We start from the raw sequence: 14,900 nt of genomic DNA on the forward strand, positions 1-14,900 counted from the left end.
CTCCCCTGGGGAACCCAGTAGCTGTGGACGCTTTCCTGATATCTTGGGGTCACCATCTGGTCTATGCCTTCCCTCCTCTTATTCTGATTCCAGCAGTGCTGAGGAAGATTCGGGAGGACGGGGCGCTGGTCATCTTAATTGCCCCGTTCTGGCCGAAGAGACCTTGGTTCTCATGGATGAGGAAGTTATCAATATCCGACCCTTGGGTATTACCAGATCTCCAAGATCTGTTGTCACAGGGCCCAGTCTGTCATCCGCAGGTCAAGAACTTGCACTTGACAGCTTGGCTCTTGAAAGGAAATTACTAGAAAGCAGGGGGTTCTCTCCGGGCTTAATCTCAACTCTGTTACAAAGTAGGAAGCCGGTTACAACAAAACAATATGGCAAGATATGGAAAAAGTTTCTGTCATCATCAGGTGCAAAAATAGGGAAAGAAATTCCCCTTAATTCCATATTAGAGTTCCTACAAAACGGGTTGGAGATGGGTTTAGCCACTAACACCCTAAAAGTTCACGTGGCGGCTTTGGGAGCCCTATTCAATTTTGATTTAGCCTCAAATAGGTGGGTCTCTAGATTCATCAGGGCGGCAGGAAGATCAAGGCCTCTTCCAGTAAAAGTTGTTCCTCAATGGGACTTAAACTTGGTCCTTAAAGCCCTGACTAGTTCTCCATTTGAACCATTACACGAATCTACAATAAAAAACCTATCTCTCAAAACAGCTCTATTAGTCGCCCTTACTTCTGCCCATAGGGTGAGCGATTTACAGGCTCTCTCAGCTAACCCTCCTTACACACAATTTCTAGAGGATAGGGTCATTTTAAAAATAGACCCAGCATATCTCCCGAAAGTGGCTTCAAAATTTCACAGGTCTCAAGAGATATCTCTCCCCTCCTTCTGTCCCAATCCTAAAAATAAGGAGGAACAAACACTACATACACTAGATGTAAGAAGGTGTCTCTTACACTACCTAGAAGTCACTAGAGAGAGTAGGGAGGATTCCTCTCTGTTTGTGTTTTTTTCAGGGTCCCCGGAAGGGGAAAAAAGCATCTAAAGCCACCATAGCAAGATGGATCACGGACGCCATCAGTCTCTCATACTCGGCAAGTGGGATGTCCGTTCCCGGGGAGGTTAAGGCTCACTCAACAAGGGCAGTAGCGACTTCCTGGGCGGAGAAGGCTGGAGCTTCCATTGACCAGTTATGTAGAGCTGCTACCTGGTCCTCACCATCCACATTCTATAGGCACTATAGATTGGACCTAATCTCCTCTTCAGACCTTACTTTTGGTAAAAGGGTTCTGGAGGCGGTGGTCCCCCCCTGAATGTACTATCTATGCAATTCTCTCCGTGGTGCCGTCATGGGCGATCAGAGAAAAATATAGTTCTTACCGATAACGGTATTTCTCTGAGCCCATGACGGCACCCGTACATTCCCTCCCTTCACTTGTGGGTGCTCACATCAAAATAGTGCCATAGTCTACTCATAGTTTTAAAGTCACACGGTATCTAGTTATGATAAACAGTTAAAATTAACAAATGTTTAGTAGTCTCCCATCGTTCTCTATGTAAAACAACTGATGCAGGAGAGTGGTACCGCCTTTTTATCCGTAGGTTTTCTGTCCTTGGTGGGCGGATCCCCTCTCTCCGTGGTGCCCTTACTTTGTGGTGCCGTCATGGGCTCAGAGAAATACCGTTATCGGTAAGAACTATATTTTTTACCAGTGTGAGGGGCCCAATAAATAAAGCCTTTTGCTCCCCCTAGTGGCCGGAGTGTGAAGTGTAATGTGTGCTGGTGATACCTGGTCAGTAGGATTCCTTCAGTGCCATCAGACGTACCATCACTCCCCTTAGTGGCAGAGTGTCATACTGCAACGACCAGATCTCTGGGGTGCTGCACTGTGGGTAACAGAAAATTGCGCAATTTCTTAATAGCCGTATATCACATCTAACATTCGAATAAAACCTTCACACCTGCAATAATGCAGACAGACTATATTCATGCTACCTGTGGCTTGGAGAATATGAATCTGATGACCGTTTCTGTCTAAAGTCGATATCCTTAGTAGAAAATCACTCGCCTATGTGTATATCAGAATGATTACGTGTTAACACAATTTTAATTTTGTGGTTGGATTTCCAGGCTGTGAACTGAGCTCTTCTTGCCAGAAGTTTGCATTTGAAGTTGAAGATGATTACTTGGTACATTTGCTGGGATTGTGGACGGTAAGATGTAACAACCATATTGTATAGAGAACATTAGTGAACAATTTCCCGCTCAACTTCCTTTGACAGAAGGAAGTTAACAGAGGCTCTCTGCGATGATTTAGTGAATCCTGCTTTGAGCAGGGGGTTGGACCAGATGACCCAGGAGGTCCCTTCCAACTCTACCATTCTATGACTCCTAACAATCCCTAAACATATCTTCCCAAATGCAACTTCCACTTTTACAAAACCTTGTCCTTGTCTTTATCACCTAATTGTGTCTGTTTTGGGATGGATAAGTATCTGCCTGTATTTCTCAGATGATACCATTTAATCCTGACCAAATCAAACTCAATTTCCTGAAATTCAGTCCCAAACTTGCAGGACCCTCCACCATGCTTTACTCTTCCTGCAAATTAAAAGAGATGGACATACCGCTCCCCACCCACCCTTTGAATAAACAAGAATAATGTTATATGTTGTAATGCGATCTGCGATGTATAATTTAAGTTGTGACTGGTGATATCTTGTGTAGTTTGACAGTAGGGATAATGAAAGTTAATCTTTAGGACTAGTCCAGAGTGGGATGGGCTGAGTTGAAGGGTAAATGATGGTTTCCTATCAAGGAGTTAGGTCCTTTTCTATGCACTCCAGGCCCAATGTGAGCAGTGCCGCATTCTGGGCTGTCTCTACGTGAGGGGAGACCGAAGGAAAGCGATACGGAGCAGAAGGAACTAAGACTGTGTGATCTACAAGAGACGGGTTGTGGGAGAGGACATCTAGCAGAAAGGCCCATAGTTTACCTCTTGAAGGTAACCGGCCTAGACCAGACAAAGTACCTAAGAATAATACATTTTCCTGGTTGGGAGTTCCAGAGCGTCAGCACCATGAAAACAAAGAAGATATGGAACAGAGGGTCGAGTAAATGAGCTAGGTTGTGGTGAAATACAGTGTGTACATAAAGTCATGGTGCACTTTTGACCAGTCACAGGATCAATTTATAGTTTACATTTTGGCGCCCTTTCTCTGGCCGAATCATATCAGACCTGTTCATGAGGAGAGATGACAAGAACCAATCAAACACAAACTCATTTAAGCTGTTGCTGAGCCCCCAGTCAGATTAACCCCTGAGAAACTGAACTCTGATTAATCCACTGCCAGGTCTGTGACATCATGCAACCACAAGCTTATGCCAGCTGTGTGGTTTTCCATGCCAGTCAAGATGTGGACAGTACAGGAAAGTCCTGTGGCTCGCTAAATTCGAGTCTGTGACCAAGGTGCTATGTGAATATCAGTGCGTTTATAATGAAGCGCCACCACATAGGAATAACATTACTTCGTGGGATAAGCAGTTGAGGGAAACCGGCCGTTTGGTGGAGAAACCCCGTTCTGGTAGGCCATCAGTCAGTGACGAGTCTGTAGAGACTATACGGGATAGCTATCTAAGAAGCCCTAAAAAAAATCTGTGTGTGCTCGTCAATTACACCTGAGCAAGACTACAGTTCATAAGGTGTTAAAGAAATGTCTCTGTTTTAAGGGGTACAAATTGCGGCTGTTGCACCTATCAAACCGGCAGATAGACCCAAAAGATGCGCGTTTGCTACAGATATGCTTCATGAGATCTACAATGATGCAAGATTTTTGCAGAAGATTTTGTTTAGCGATGAGGCGACCTTCCATATCTGTGGACATGTTCATCGCCATAACGTTCGAATATGGGCTGCTGAACATCCTCATGCCTATATTGAGTACGACCGCAACACCCCTAAATTGAACATGTGGTGTGGCCTGATGCATAAGGTGATAGGCGCATTTTTTTTCGCGGAGCAGTCTGTGACAGCAAACTTGTGTCTTGACATGTTGGAATTGTATGCAGTGCTACAATTTCCAGAAGGTGTAATCTTTCAACAGGACGGCGCTCCTCCACACTATCCTACCATTGTTCGTGAGTTTAGAACATTCCCCTGGCGGTGGCTGATGTCAGTGAGGTTACATCATGAGATCACACCCGCCTGGGTCTCGTGGGTGTCACGGAGCATTTTGACTGGCAATCCACATCACCTGGTGGAATCGCTATACTACGCCAGCCGGGAAAACCAATAATTTTAAAGGCCCCCTTTCTGCACCTCACAGCCGGGTGGCTGGGAGCTCTGGTAACTTTGTCTCCCGGCTGTTTGCACACATTGAGTTTTTAACCTCGTTTTTGTACAGCAATGAATGCTAGATTTGAGGAAAAAAAAATTTGGTTAAACAGGTAGAGGGAAAGATGGATACAGAGGTAGATAAATATCTGGCAGCTTTCTAGGAATATGTACTTGCAAAAATGTTGTGGGTTCCCCCTTATTTTTGATAACCAACAAAGGCAAAGCAATCGGCTGCGGCCTGATATTGGGCTGGGAAGGGCCATGGTTATTGGTCCCTTCCCAGTCTAAAAATACCAGCAGTCAGCCGTCCCAGTACTGCCAGATCACTTTAGATGGGACAATTCTGGCGCCATATCTCAGCTATTCCCGATTACCCTGGTGCAGTGGCAATGTGGATAATGGGATTAAAGGTTCATGTCAGTAGTTGGTGCTGACACCAAGCCCAGGGGTTACCAATGGAGAGGTGTCAGTCAGACACCCCCGTTATCAGCGCTGTAAGCAAAAAAAAAAAAAAAAAACTTTAACAACAAAAAAACGCCCTCTTTCACCAATTTCCCCAAAAATCTCATGCCAGTCCATCATAGTCCAATGGATCCGCCACAATCCACAGATGTCCCACAACGAGCTCCATCCCAAATTCTCCACTTCATAGTCACACCAGCAAACACTGCAGTATCTTGCAGCACTCACGATGGCTAGCTGTGTCTGTGACCTGCGGTGACGTCAGGAAGGTTACCCCTGGTCATACATTGTTTCCTACGCTGTCACACAGCGTCTGTGACCAGCGGTAACCTTTTTGATATCACAAACACTGCCAGCTGTCGTAGAGCACGCAGTGTGTGCTTGTTGGGTCAGCAGCCGTACCTCGTTCTACCCTCAGTGTGAGAATCGGCTATAGCATATCAAGTTTCACTCTGAACGGGGCTGCAGACGTCGGAATGGTGATCGTGGTGCCATGGACTACATCAGACCTGTGCGGGATCTTTACTGAATGAGGGGAATTATCAGGGTGTTTTTTTTTAATTTATTTTGTTTGTTTGTTTGTTTTTTAATGAAGGACTTTTATGTGTTTGTTTTTAAATAACTCATTTGCAGTTAAGTAGATGTAAATGTTTAATGAATATGGTCGGGGGAAACGGTGAATATTCATTTTATCCTCTGATTTTAGAGGTCAGTGGGGCCAAGCATCAGGTCCCTGGGTCTGACATTGGCTGGCCACATCGTGTCATTGACTCAATCACAGTAATGCCATGAGCCAACATAGCTATTGCATTACTGTGTATGGCATACAATCCCCGCATGTTTATTAGCCATTGAACAGCCATGAAACATACAGAACAGAGACTCGAGCATTGTGCTCAAGCACCCCAGATACCCAACCGAGTAACAAGCGTACCCAAGCACCCAAATGTTTGATCAAGTAACAAGCAGTGTTGAGTTTTCTCCTCTTTTATTTTCGGCGTGGGCGGTGGGACCACAGCGCATATTGCAATTTTTATTCATTGATTTTTCTTTTTTTGTATCCCTATTGGCATAGGTTTAGCACATGCCATGCCACTTGTTGCAGCAATGGTGCATAAACCTGGGTGGGAGAGCCAGGTTTTACTGTCCATTTGATAGTTTTTGGTTATTATTAAGATTGATTTTATGACTTTTACCCCATGTAGACTATGTACCTTCCCCAACATAGGAATTAGCGAGATCTTGCCTCTATGGTGTCTCTATTTCCTGCGTGTTGTTCACACGAGGAGTAGAGTTCTTGATGTCCATGAGGAGGAGGCATCAATGTGAGGCCTGAATCTCATCATACGTTGCAGTGCTGGAATATTGCACACAAGGTTTATATGTTGGGGCTGAGATGGCAGCATAGAAGTTGTAAGCAGAGGGTGGGGTGGCATGATGCATCAGCAGAGCGGAGGGCACCCGCTGCCGCTAGTAGGAGCTTTAATCCCAGCCTCCGTGTCTGCCGGCCGCTCTGCACTGAAAAAAGTGTAAAGTCTTTCATGGAGTTTTATGGGTTGGGTGATATCTCTGCAGAATTAGATTTATGGTACAATCTGTGGAAAAAGAGAATTTAGCAGAAGACAAATTAAAGTGTATTGAAGTGGCTGCACTTTTAGAGGAGGCTAATATTTTTTCCCTGCAACAAAGCATGCACTCTCTATTTTAAGTACTTTCCAGTCCACCACAGCTATTGTTGAACGATCTTTCAGTACCCTTTTGAAGGGTAAAGACCTGGCTCAGAAGTATAATGGGAGAGGACAGACTGACTGGGTTGTGTTTGATGAGCGTGCATCGGAAATTCTTCAAGGAAAATTTCCATCATTTCACCATCTCCATCTACACACTGGGGACCCAGCTTCTCCTATGGGAAGTTATACCATCTTAGCTGCCATAACATCACTCCAGAGGACCCCTTTAAGCAGCGTCTGTTATCTGTGACCGATTACCACAGGTGGCGTCACAAACAAACTTTATTCTCAAAACCCCTTTAAAGACTTTCCCCTTTCACTTGGGCGCCCAGGGCCATGGACCGGGTCGCAGCCACCGTGACCACCCCTTTAATAGCGACTGGACCCAGGAACCGAGTACCCCGCGGCTCTGGCGGGTGTCCCACCTGCATGTTGGCTTTGACCTGTATGGGAGACAGCGCGAGCCTATCACGGGTACTGCCTTTTCACTGGCAGATGCGGGCTTTTGCTGTGTATTACCTGGCATGGGGACCTCTTCCTGCTTCCAGGCATGACATCACCCTTCAGAGGGAGGCAATGTCGACTCTGGGCTGCCACATATAACCACACATTATTATAGTATATTTTACCCATAACATGCTGGTATCTCTATGTACAAGTACAATATGCCTGTAAGGAAGAAGAGGCAGAATGGAATACCATTTAGATCTGTATATAGAGAATAAAAATAATTTAGTTAGCAGTGCCGCCTATGACTCTGTTTAAAGTTTCAAACTGCAATTCCATAGGTTGAGTCCCTAGAAAGATTCCGATTCAATAAAAATGAAATATTTAACTATCATTTTTAGCTATAATAAATATATATTATAGCTAAAAAAGATGACAGGTAATTACTATAATCAATTTTATACACTTTTAAAAAATTTACGTCACAAAATAGTAAATAGTATGGCCGTTTTGTGATTTCCTTGTAATTGTTACAACCAGTACAATACAGTCAACATATTATTATTTATGGTGATTGTTAAATAGCGTTGAGGAAAAAAAGTAATGCAATTTTATTAATTAAATTTATAACCACTTAATATAAATATAATGCTTACAAATGTGTTTGGGAAAAATGACACATGAAGAAAAACTATAATTTATCTGGCAAAAAACAAGATCTCGTATACTGAGGTGTACATAAAAATAACAAAGATATTGCTGTTAACTACAAATACAGGGAAAAAATAAATCCGTTTAACTGTGCTATGTGTATATTTTCAGAACCAGAAACACATGGGCTACTTGCACAGTGAACCAGTCTGTAGGAACCTGTTCACACCACCAAGAAACTTGAAGACACAAAAGAGCACAGTGAGGTCAAAAATACTCTGTTGTAAAAAAATCACAGTAATAAGCAAGTGCCAGTCAAAAGATGGAAAAAATACAGGGTATTTAGTTTCTACAAGACTGGGGAGTCCACCACTCCTTATGGGTCATTTGCATCAAAGCTGTTCCATCCAGCATGTCCACATGGATATTCCCTCTCTGAACCCTGCTTATACAGGTACTATACAGATGATCAGGTTTTTAAGTACATCAGATAGGGATTATATACATTAGATAGGACTGCTCTATATGGGTATACCTTGACGATTGGTGGAGCAGCTTACTATACATTTTTTGCAAAAAACGTATCAACTAAATACCCTGTTTTTTCCATCTCTTGACTAGCACTTGCTTATTACTGTGATTTTTTATTTTTATTTTTTATAACAGCGTATTTTTGACCTCACTGTGCTCTTTTGTGTCTTCTATGTGTATATTTTATATATGCAGGTGCGTGTGTAACATTTGTACCATATGTGTGCATTATGTGTAATATGCAAGGGTATGGGTGAGTGGTGCATGACAGGGGTTGAGGCCCTGACACCTGTTTTGCAATGGGGCACTTTTGATGTCCATGTCCTCCACTGCATAAAGGTTCAGCTGGTTCAGGAAAACTGGGAGCAAAGAGATCACAAACCAGTCTTCACTACAGAATTTTCCCCATCCTTGAACTCCCACTAAGGTAAAAGGCTGGACGAGCTTAACGACACCATTTTCACTATAATATATTGCGGCAGATTCAGCTGAAATATCACTTGGAGACGCACTCTGAAAGTGTCTGCAGACCTACCAAATCTCAAATGCAGAAACCAAACCACAAAAAAGATTTATTGGAATCCTAGAAAACTCTGCAAAACCTAAACACAAGGATCCCTAAAATATAACTTTTATTGAACGACCGTTAAAAAATCTCTTTTCATAAACTATCAAAAATAATAAAAAACAACAAGTTATGTACCTGTTAGGTCCAAGGGAGTCACTGCACTTAGTCCTACCTGGCAGTGGGGGTTGGCACCCTAATTTACTGCGGTAGGCGCCCCCACTCAGCGTCGACTTACCCTCAAAGATCCTTAGAATTCCCTAAATTAGGAATCCTAAAAAATCCTAGAAAATCCCTATTGGGGAAAAAACTACCTAACAGTGGGGGTAGGCACCCTAATGTGAAGCGGTAGGCGCCCCCACTCCGCGTCGACTGACCCCAGGGTCCCTATAAAGTCCCTAAATGGGGATAGAAAGATAAAGAAATGTCCCAAAATATATAAAACAAGATAACAAAAAACAAAAATTATCTCAAATCTTGCGTAGATACAGAAAAATATTTATATATCAAGCATCTGTAGATAGAACAGAATATGCCCCACAAAAATTACAAAAGGTGGGTGAATGAGATGCAATAGTATCAATATTGTCCAAGATGAAACATATATTCAGCTTCCTGGGTAAAGGAGTAGGTAAATAGAAGATGCCATAATGCTGAAATGTATGTGAATGGTCACCCATTAATTACCAAACATGAGCCACATGGGCCACCATCTATACAGTATACATCACACTCTTAGGCTATGTGCACACGTTGCGGATTTTGCTGCGGATCCGCAGCAGTTTCCCATGAGTTTACAGTACAATGTAAACCTATGGGAAACGAAATCTGCAGTGCACATGCTGCAGAAAAAAACGCAGCGGTTTACAATCCGCAGCATGTCAATTCTTTCTGCGGAATCCGCAGCGGTTTTACACCTGCTCCAATAGAAAACTACAGATGTAAAACCGCAGCGGAATCCGCAGTAGAAACAACAATAAATCCGCAGTAAAAACCGCAGCGGTTTTGCACTGCAGTTTTCCAAAATCTGCTGCGGAAAAATCCGCAGTCCTCTGGGATATGTGTGCACATACCCTAATAATGATAGAGTACTAACAATAACAGTTAGGATATTAACTGCTAAACCCAAGGAAACAAAACTAAATAAAAAGAGCGCTTATTCAGTATTCAATATTAATAACAATAAGCAGGTGCTCAGGACATACATATATATAGAGCAGTAGATAATACCATTGCTGTTTAAAGTGCACACTGCAATGTAATATGTCCAACAAGACCCACGAGCCTGGGGCCCCCAGAGAGGCAATGTTTCTTATGTAGGGACGCAATCATCCCCATCATCATAAAGATAATACCATGACATTGATACTCATCTGTAGGCTTGTAGTAACCTTGTGGCACCGCTGGATAGATTCAGATATCACATCAAGCACTAGACAACAGTCTCCCCAAACAATTCCCGACGCGTTTCCCCTCCCATGGATATAACGGGGGTTCATCAGGGGTTATGTAGCCGCACAAAAATAGGAGCCATATTGCAGTGTGCACTTTAAACAGCAATGGTATTATCTACTGCTCTATTTGTATGTCCTGAGCACCTGCTTATTGTTATTAATATTGAATACTGATTAAGCGCTCTTTTTATTTAGTTTTGTTTCCTTGGGTTTTAGGAGTTAATATCCTAACTGTTATTGTTAGTACTCTATCATTATTAGAGTGTGATGTATGTATCCTTATACCGTATAGATGGTGGCCCGTGTGGCTCATGTTTGGTAATTAATGGGTGACCATTCACATACATTTCAGCATTATGGCATCTTCTATTTACCTACTCCTTTACCCAGGAAGCTGATTATATGTTTCATCTTGGACAATATTGATACTATTGCTGTTGTGAATTCCGCTCTTGGGCTCCCTCCGGTGGTTTTAAGTGGAATGGCTGCTCCTTTGATTTAGCTGTCTTCAGCTGCTTCCACTGATTGTCTTTCTGCTCGGCTATTTATGCCTGGCTCTTCCCTTCAGCCAGTGCCACTTGTCAATGGTTCCTGGTTGGATTCACATCTCTCTTGGATTTCCCTGATATCCTGACCAGTACAGCAAAGATAAGCCCTTGCTTTGCTCTTTTCTGTCCACATGTTGTGGACCTATTCGTTGCCCTGTTTAATACGAACAAGATTATATGCCCCTCGAAGGTCAATCTTAGTAAACCAACTAGCCCCCTTAATCTGAGCAAACAAATCAGAAAGCAAAGGCAAGGGGTATTGGAATTTGACCGTGATCTTATTAAGAAGACGATAATCTATACAGGGTCTCAAGGAGCCATCCTTCTTAGCAACAAAAAAGAAACCCGCTCCCAATGGTGATGAAGAGGGGCGAATATGCCCCTTCTCCAAAGATTCCTTAACATAACTCCGCATGGCGGCATGCTCTGGCACAGACAGATTGAAAAGTCGGCCCTTAGGGAACTTACAACCTGGAATCAAGTTAATAGCACAATCACAGTCCCTGTGTGGAGGAAGTGAACTGGACTTGGGTTCATCAAATACATCCTGGAAATCCGACAAAAACTCAGGGACCTCGGAAGAGGGGGAAGATGAAATTGACATCAAAGGAACATCCCTATGTACCCCTTGACAACCCCAACTAGTCAGACATAGTTTTCCAATCCAGCACCGGATTATGTTCCTGTAACCATGGAAAACCCAGTACAACAACATCATGCAGGTTATGCAACACCAGAAAACGACAATCTTCCTGATGTGCTGGAGCCATGTACATGGTCATCTGCGTCCAGTACTGAGGTTTATCCTTGGCCAATGGTGTAGCATCAATGCCCCTCAAAGGAATAGGGCTCTGCAAAGGCTGCAAGGAAAAACCACAGCGCCTGGCGAATTCTAAGTCCATTAAGTTCAGGGCAGCGCCTGAATCCACAAATGCCATGACAGAAAAGGACGATAATGAGCAAATCGGGGTCACAGATAAAAGAAATTTAGGCTGTACAGTACTGATGGTAACAGACCTAGCGACCCTCCTAGTACACAGCCTATTCTGACGTCTGAATTCCTGCCGTTCTGTTCTAGTCAAAATCCTATCGCATTGTATAGGTTCAGGACTCTGCTCAGAGGACACTGCCATATGGTGCACAGCTTTGCGCTCGCGCAGACGCCGTTCAATCTGAATGGCTAGAGACAGATTCGCTCAAACCAGCAGGTGTAGGGAAGCCCACCATAACATCTTTAAGGGCTTCAGAAAGACCTTTTCTGAAAATAGCAGCCAGAGCATCCTCATTCCATTTGGTGAGCACAGACCATTTCCTAAATTTCTGGCAGTATAATTCTGCCGCTTCCTGACCTTGACACAGGGCCAACAGGGTTTTTTCTGCATGATCCACAGAATTAGGTTCATCATACAATAATCCAAGCGCTTGAAAAAATGTGTCTACATTCATCAATGCCGGATCCCCTGATTCAAGGGAGAATGCCCAGTCCTGAGGGTCACCACGCAGCAAGAATATGATGATTTTAACTGAATGGGATCACCAGAAGAACGAGGTTTCAAAGCAAAAAACAATTTGCAGTTATTTTTAAAGTTCAAAAACTTGGATCTGTCCCCAAAAAACAAATCAGGAGTAGGAATTCTGGGCTCTAAAGCCAGAGTCTGGACAACATAATCTTGGATACTCTGTACTCTTGCAGCAAGTTGATCCACACGAGAAAACAAACCCTGGACATCCATGCCAGAGCATAAATCCTGAACCACCCAGAGATCAAGAGGAAAAAAAAGACAAAACAGAGCACAGAAAAAAAAAATGGCTCAGAATTTTTTTTTTCCTTCTTTTGAGATGCATTTTATTCATTTTTGGCCACTTGTACTGTTATGAACTGGTGGTTTAGGAGCAACATGGGACGAGCTCTGAAGGAGGTGGTACCTGTACTCACCGCAGTCCCTAAGCTCAACACAACACTAGAAGTAGCCGTGGGATGCTCCTTGAGACCCTGTATAGATTATCGTCTTCTTAATAAGATCACGGTCAAATTCCAATACCCCTTGCCTTTACTTTCTGATTTGTTTGCTTAGTTTAAGGGGGCTAGTTGGTTTACTAAGATTGACCTTCGAGGGGCATATAATCTTGTTCGTATTAAACAGGGTAAGGAATAAGTCCACAACATGTGGACAGAAAAGAGCAAAGCAAGGACTTATTTTTGCTGAACTGGTCAGGATATCAGGGAAATCCAAGAGAGATGTGAATCCAACCAGGAACCATTGACAAGTGGCACTGGCTGAAGGGAAGAGCCAGGCATAAATAGCCGAGCAGAAAGACAATCAGTGGAAGCAGCTGAAGACAGCTAAATCCAAGGAGCAGCCATTCCACTTAAAACCACCGGATGGAGCCCAAGAGCGGAATTCACAACATATTGCATCCCATTCACCTACCTTTTGTAATTTTTGTGGGACATATACTGTTCTATCTACAGATGCCTGATATATAAATATTTTTGTGTATCTACTCAAGATTTGAGATAATTTTTCACTATTTTATATTTTCGTTAATTTTTGTTTTTGTTATCTTGTTTTATATATTTTGGGGTGTTTTGGGACATTTCTTTATCTTTCTATCCCCATTTAGGGACTTTATAGGGACCCTAGGGTCAGTCGACGCAGAGTGGGGGCGCCTACCGCTTCACATTAGGGTGCCTACCCCCACTGTTAGGTAGTTTTTTTCCCCATAGGGATTTTCTAGGATTTTTTAGGATTCCTAATTTTAGGGGATTCTAAGGATCTTTGAGGGTAAGTCGACGCTAAGTGGGGGCGCCTACCGCAGTAAATTAGGGTGCCAACCCCCACTGCCAGGTAGGACTAAGTGCAGTGACTCCCTAGGACCTAACAGGTACAAAACTTGTTGTTTTTTATTAATTATTTTTGATTGTTTATGAAAAGAGATTTTTTAACTGTCGTTCAATAAAGGTTATATTTTAGGGATCCTTGTGTTGTTTAGGTTTTGCAAATCCCAAATGCCTATGAAGGTGCCATGCCATCACCAAAGACTGATGATGATTAAAGGGGATATCCCGGCACAACTTATTGATTCCTCATCCACCATTCCATTCGATTTGTAGCGGCTACGTCAGGGCGAGGAGTTCTGTAGAACCCGGCAGCGTCTACAACCCTTTGAGTCTAGCTGTGACTTCCTTCTCAGCTCAGTATTTACATCCGTAAGCCGCTGGAGCAATAACTGCTGATTGATGGTGGTGCCCGGTGTCAGACACCTACTGGTCAGATATTGATGACATATATCCCATATGTTGTATTCGGGCAACCCATTTAAGATGTTTGGTATTTGTTTCTTTCTCCTTCCCTGCTATGTAGAAGTACTGTAACATGCACGTTCCAGCATAAGATCTTTTGACCAAGAATTATTTAAAGTCTAACATTGGCGTTAAGGTTAGACTATGAATCTGCTCAAAAATATTTGATTTCCTTCTTCCCTTTTTAGATATGTCTAGGAGATACAGAAGATGAAATCCATGTGATTGCAGTAGAAAATGAGCAAACACAGGGGCAGCCAGTGACCATCGCCACCCTCCAGCCTTCTCTGCTACCAATGGTATACGCGAATGGCAGCCAAACTTCATTACGCGTGCCATTGAATGTCTGTAGAATAATCCTCACTTTTCCATTCTGGTGTTTTTCATCATGATTGTTATTGCTTTTCCTTCTATTTTCCTAGATTAATATACATGGCTTGGAGATTGTTCCACCTGTTACGTTCCTCCTGACATCTGGCTCAGGCCCAGTCTACATCTCCGGACAACACGTAACGTGTAAGTGCTACTTGTGTAGATAAAAAGACAACATCACAGTCTGGAGACTATTAATCCCCACTACCAAATATTCAGGGCTGTAACAAGAGTGAAATGGAGAATGTAGAATCTAAATTAATAGAGGAAAAAAACCCGAAGAAATTGAAAACCACATAATCTGTCACTAGGAAGTTGGGGCAAATCTAAACAAGGCCTACTACTTTTTCTGATTGAAACGCCTTGAAAGAAAATTTTGGAAAAAGTAAATGGAAATTTATTGCATTTCTTGGTCTAATATTAATGTCTGTATTCAATTTTAGTGAATGATATTTTCTATTTCTCTGGAGAGGAAGAAGGACATATAAGGTGA

The 14,900-nt window shown here is 42.8% G+C and overlaps 1 protein-coding gene across 1 annotated transcript in view; it reads left to right on the plus strand.

The window, feature by feature from the left end:
- LOC138674640 (nucleoplasmin-like) overlaps positions 1-14,900 on the plus strand; it is a gene marked incomplete at its 5' end in the record, with an annotated part of 183,052 nt that extends 168,152 nt beyond the window's left edge. Inside the window, 4 exons of the mRNA XM_069762455.1 lie at positions 2,138-2,220; positions 14,224-14,334; positions 14,458-14,551; positions 14,851-14,900. Of these exons, the coding sequence (XP_069618556.1) occupies positions 2,138-2,220; positions 14,224-14,334; positions 14,458-14,551; positions 14,851-14,900 (338 nt within the window). The remainder of the gene's footprint in view (positions 1-2,137; positions 2,221-14,223; positions 14,335-14,457; positions 14,552-14,850) is intronic.

Source organism: Ranitomeya imitator, chromosome 4 (assembly GCF_032444005.1).
Source record: "Ranitomeya imitator isolate aRanImi1 chromosome 4, aRanImi1.pri, whole genome shotgun sequence".
Taxonomy (NCBI): domain Eukaryota; kingdom Metazoa; phylum Chordata; class Amphibia; order Anura; family Dendrobatidae; genus Ranitomeya; species Ranitomeya imitator.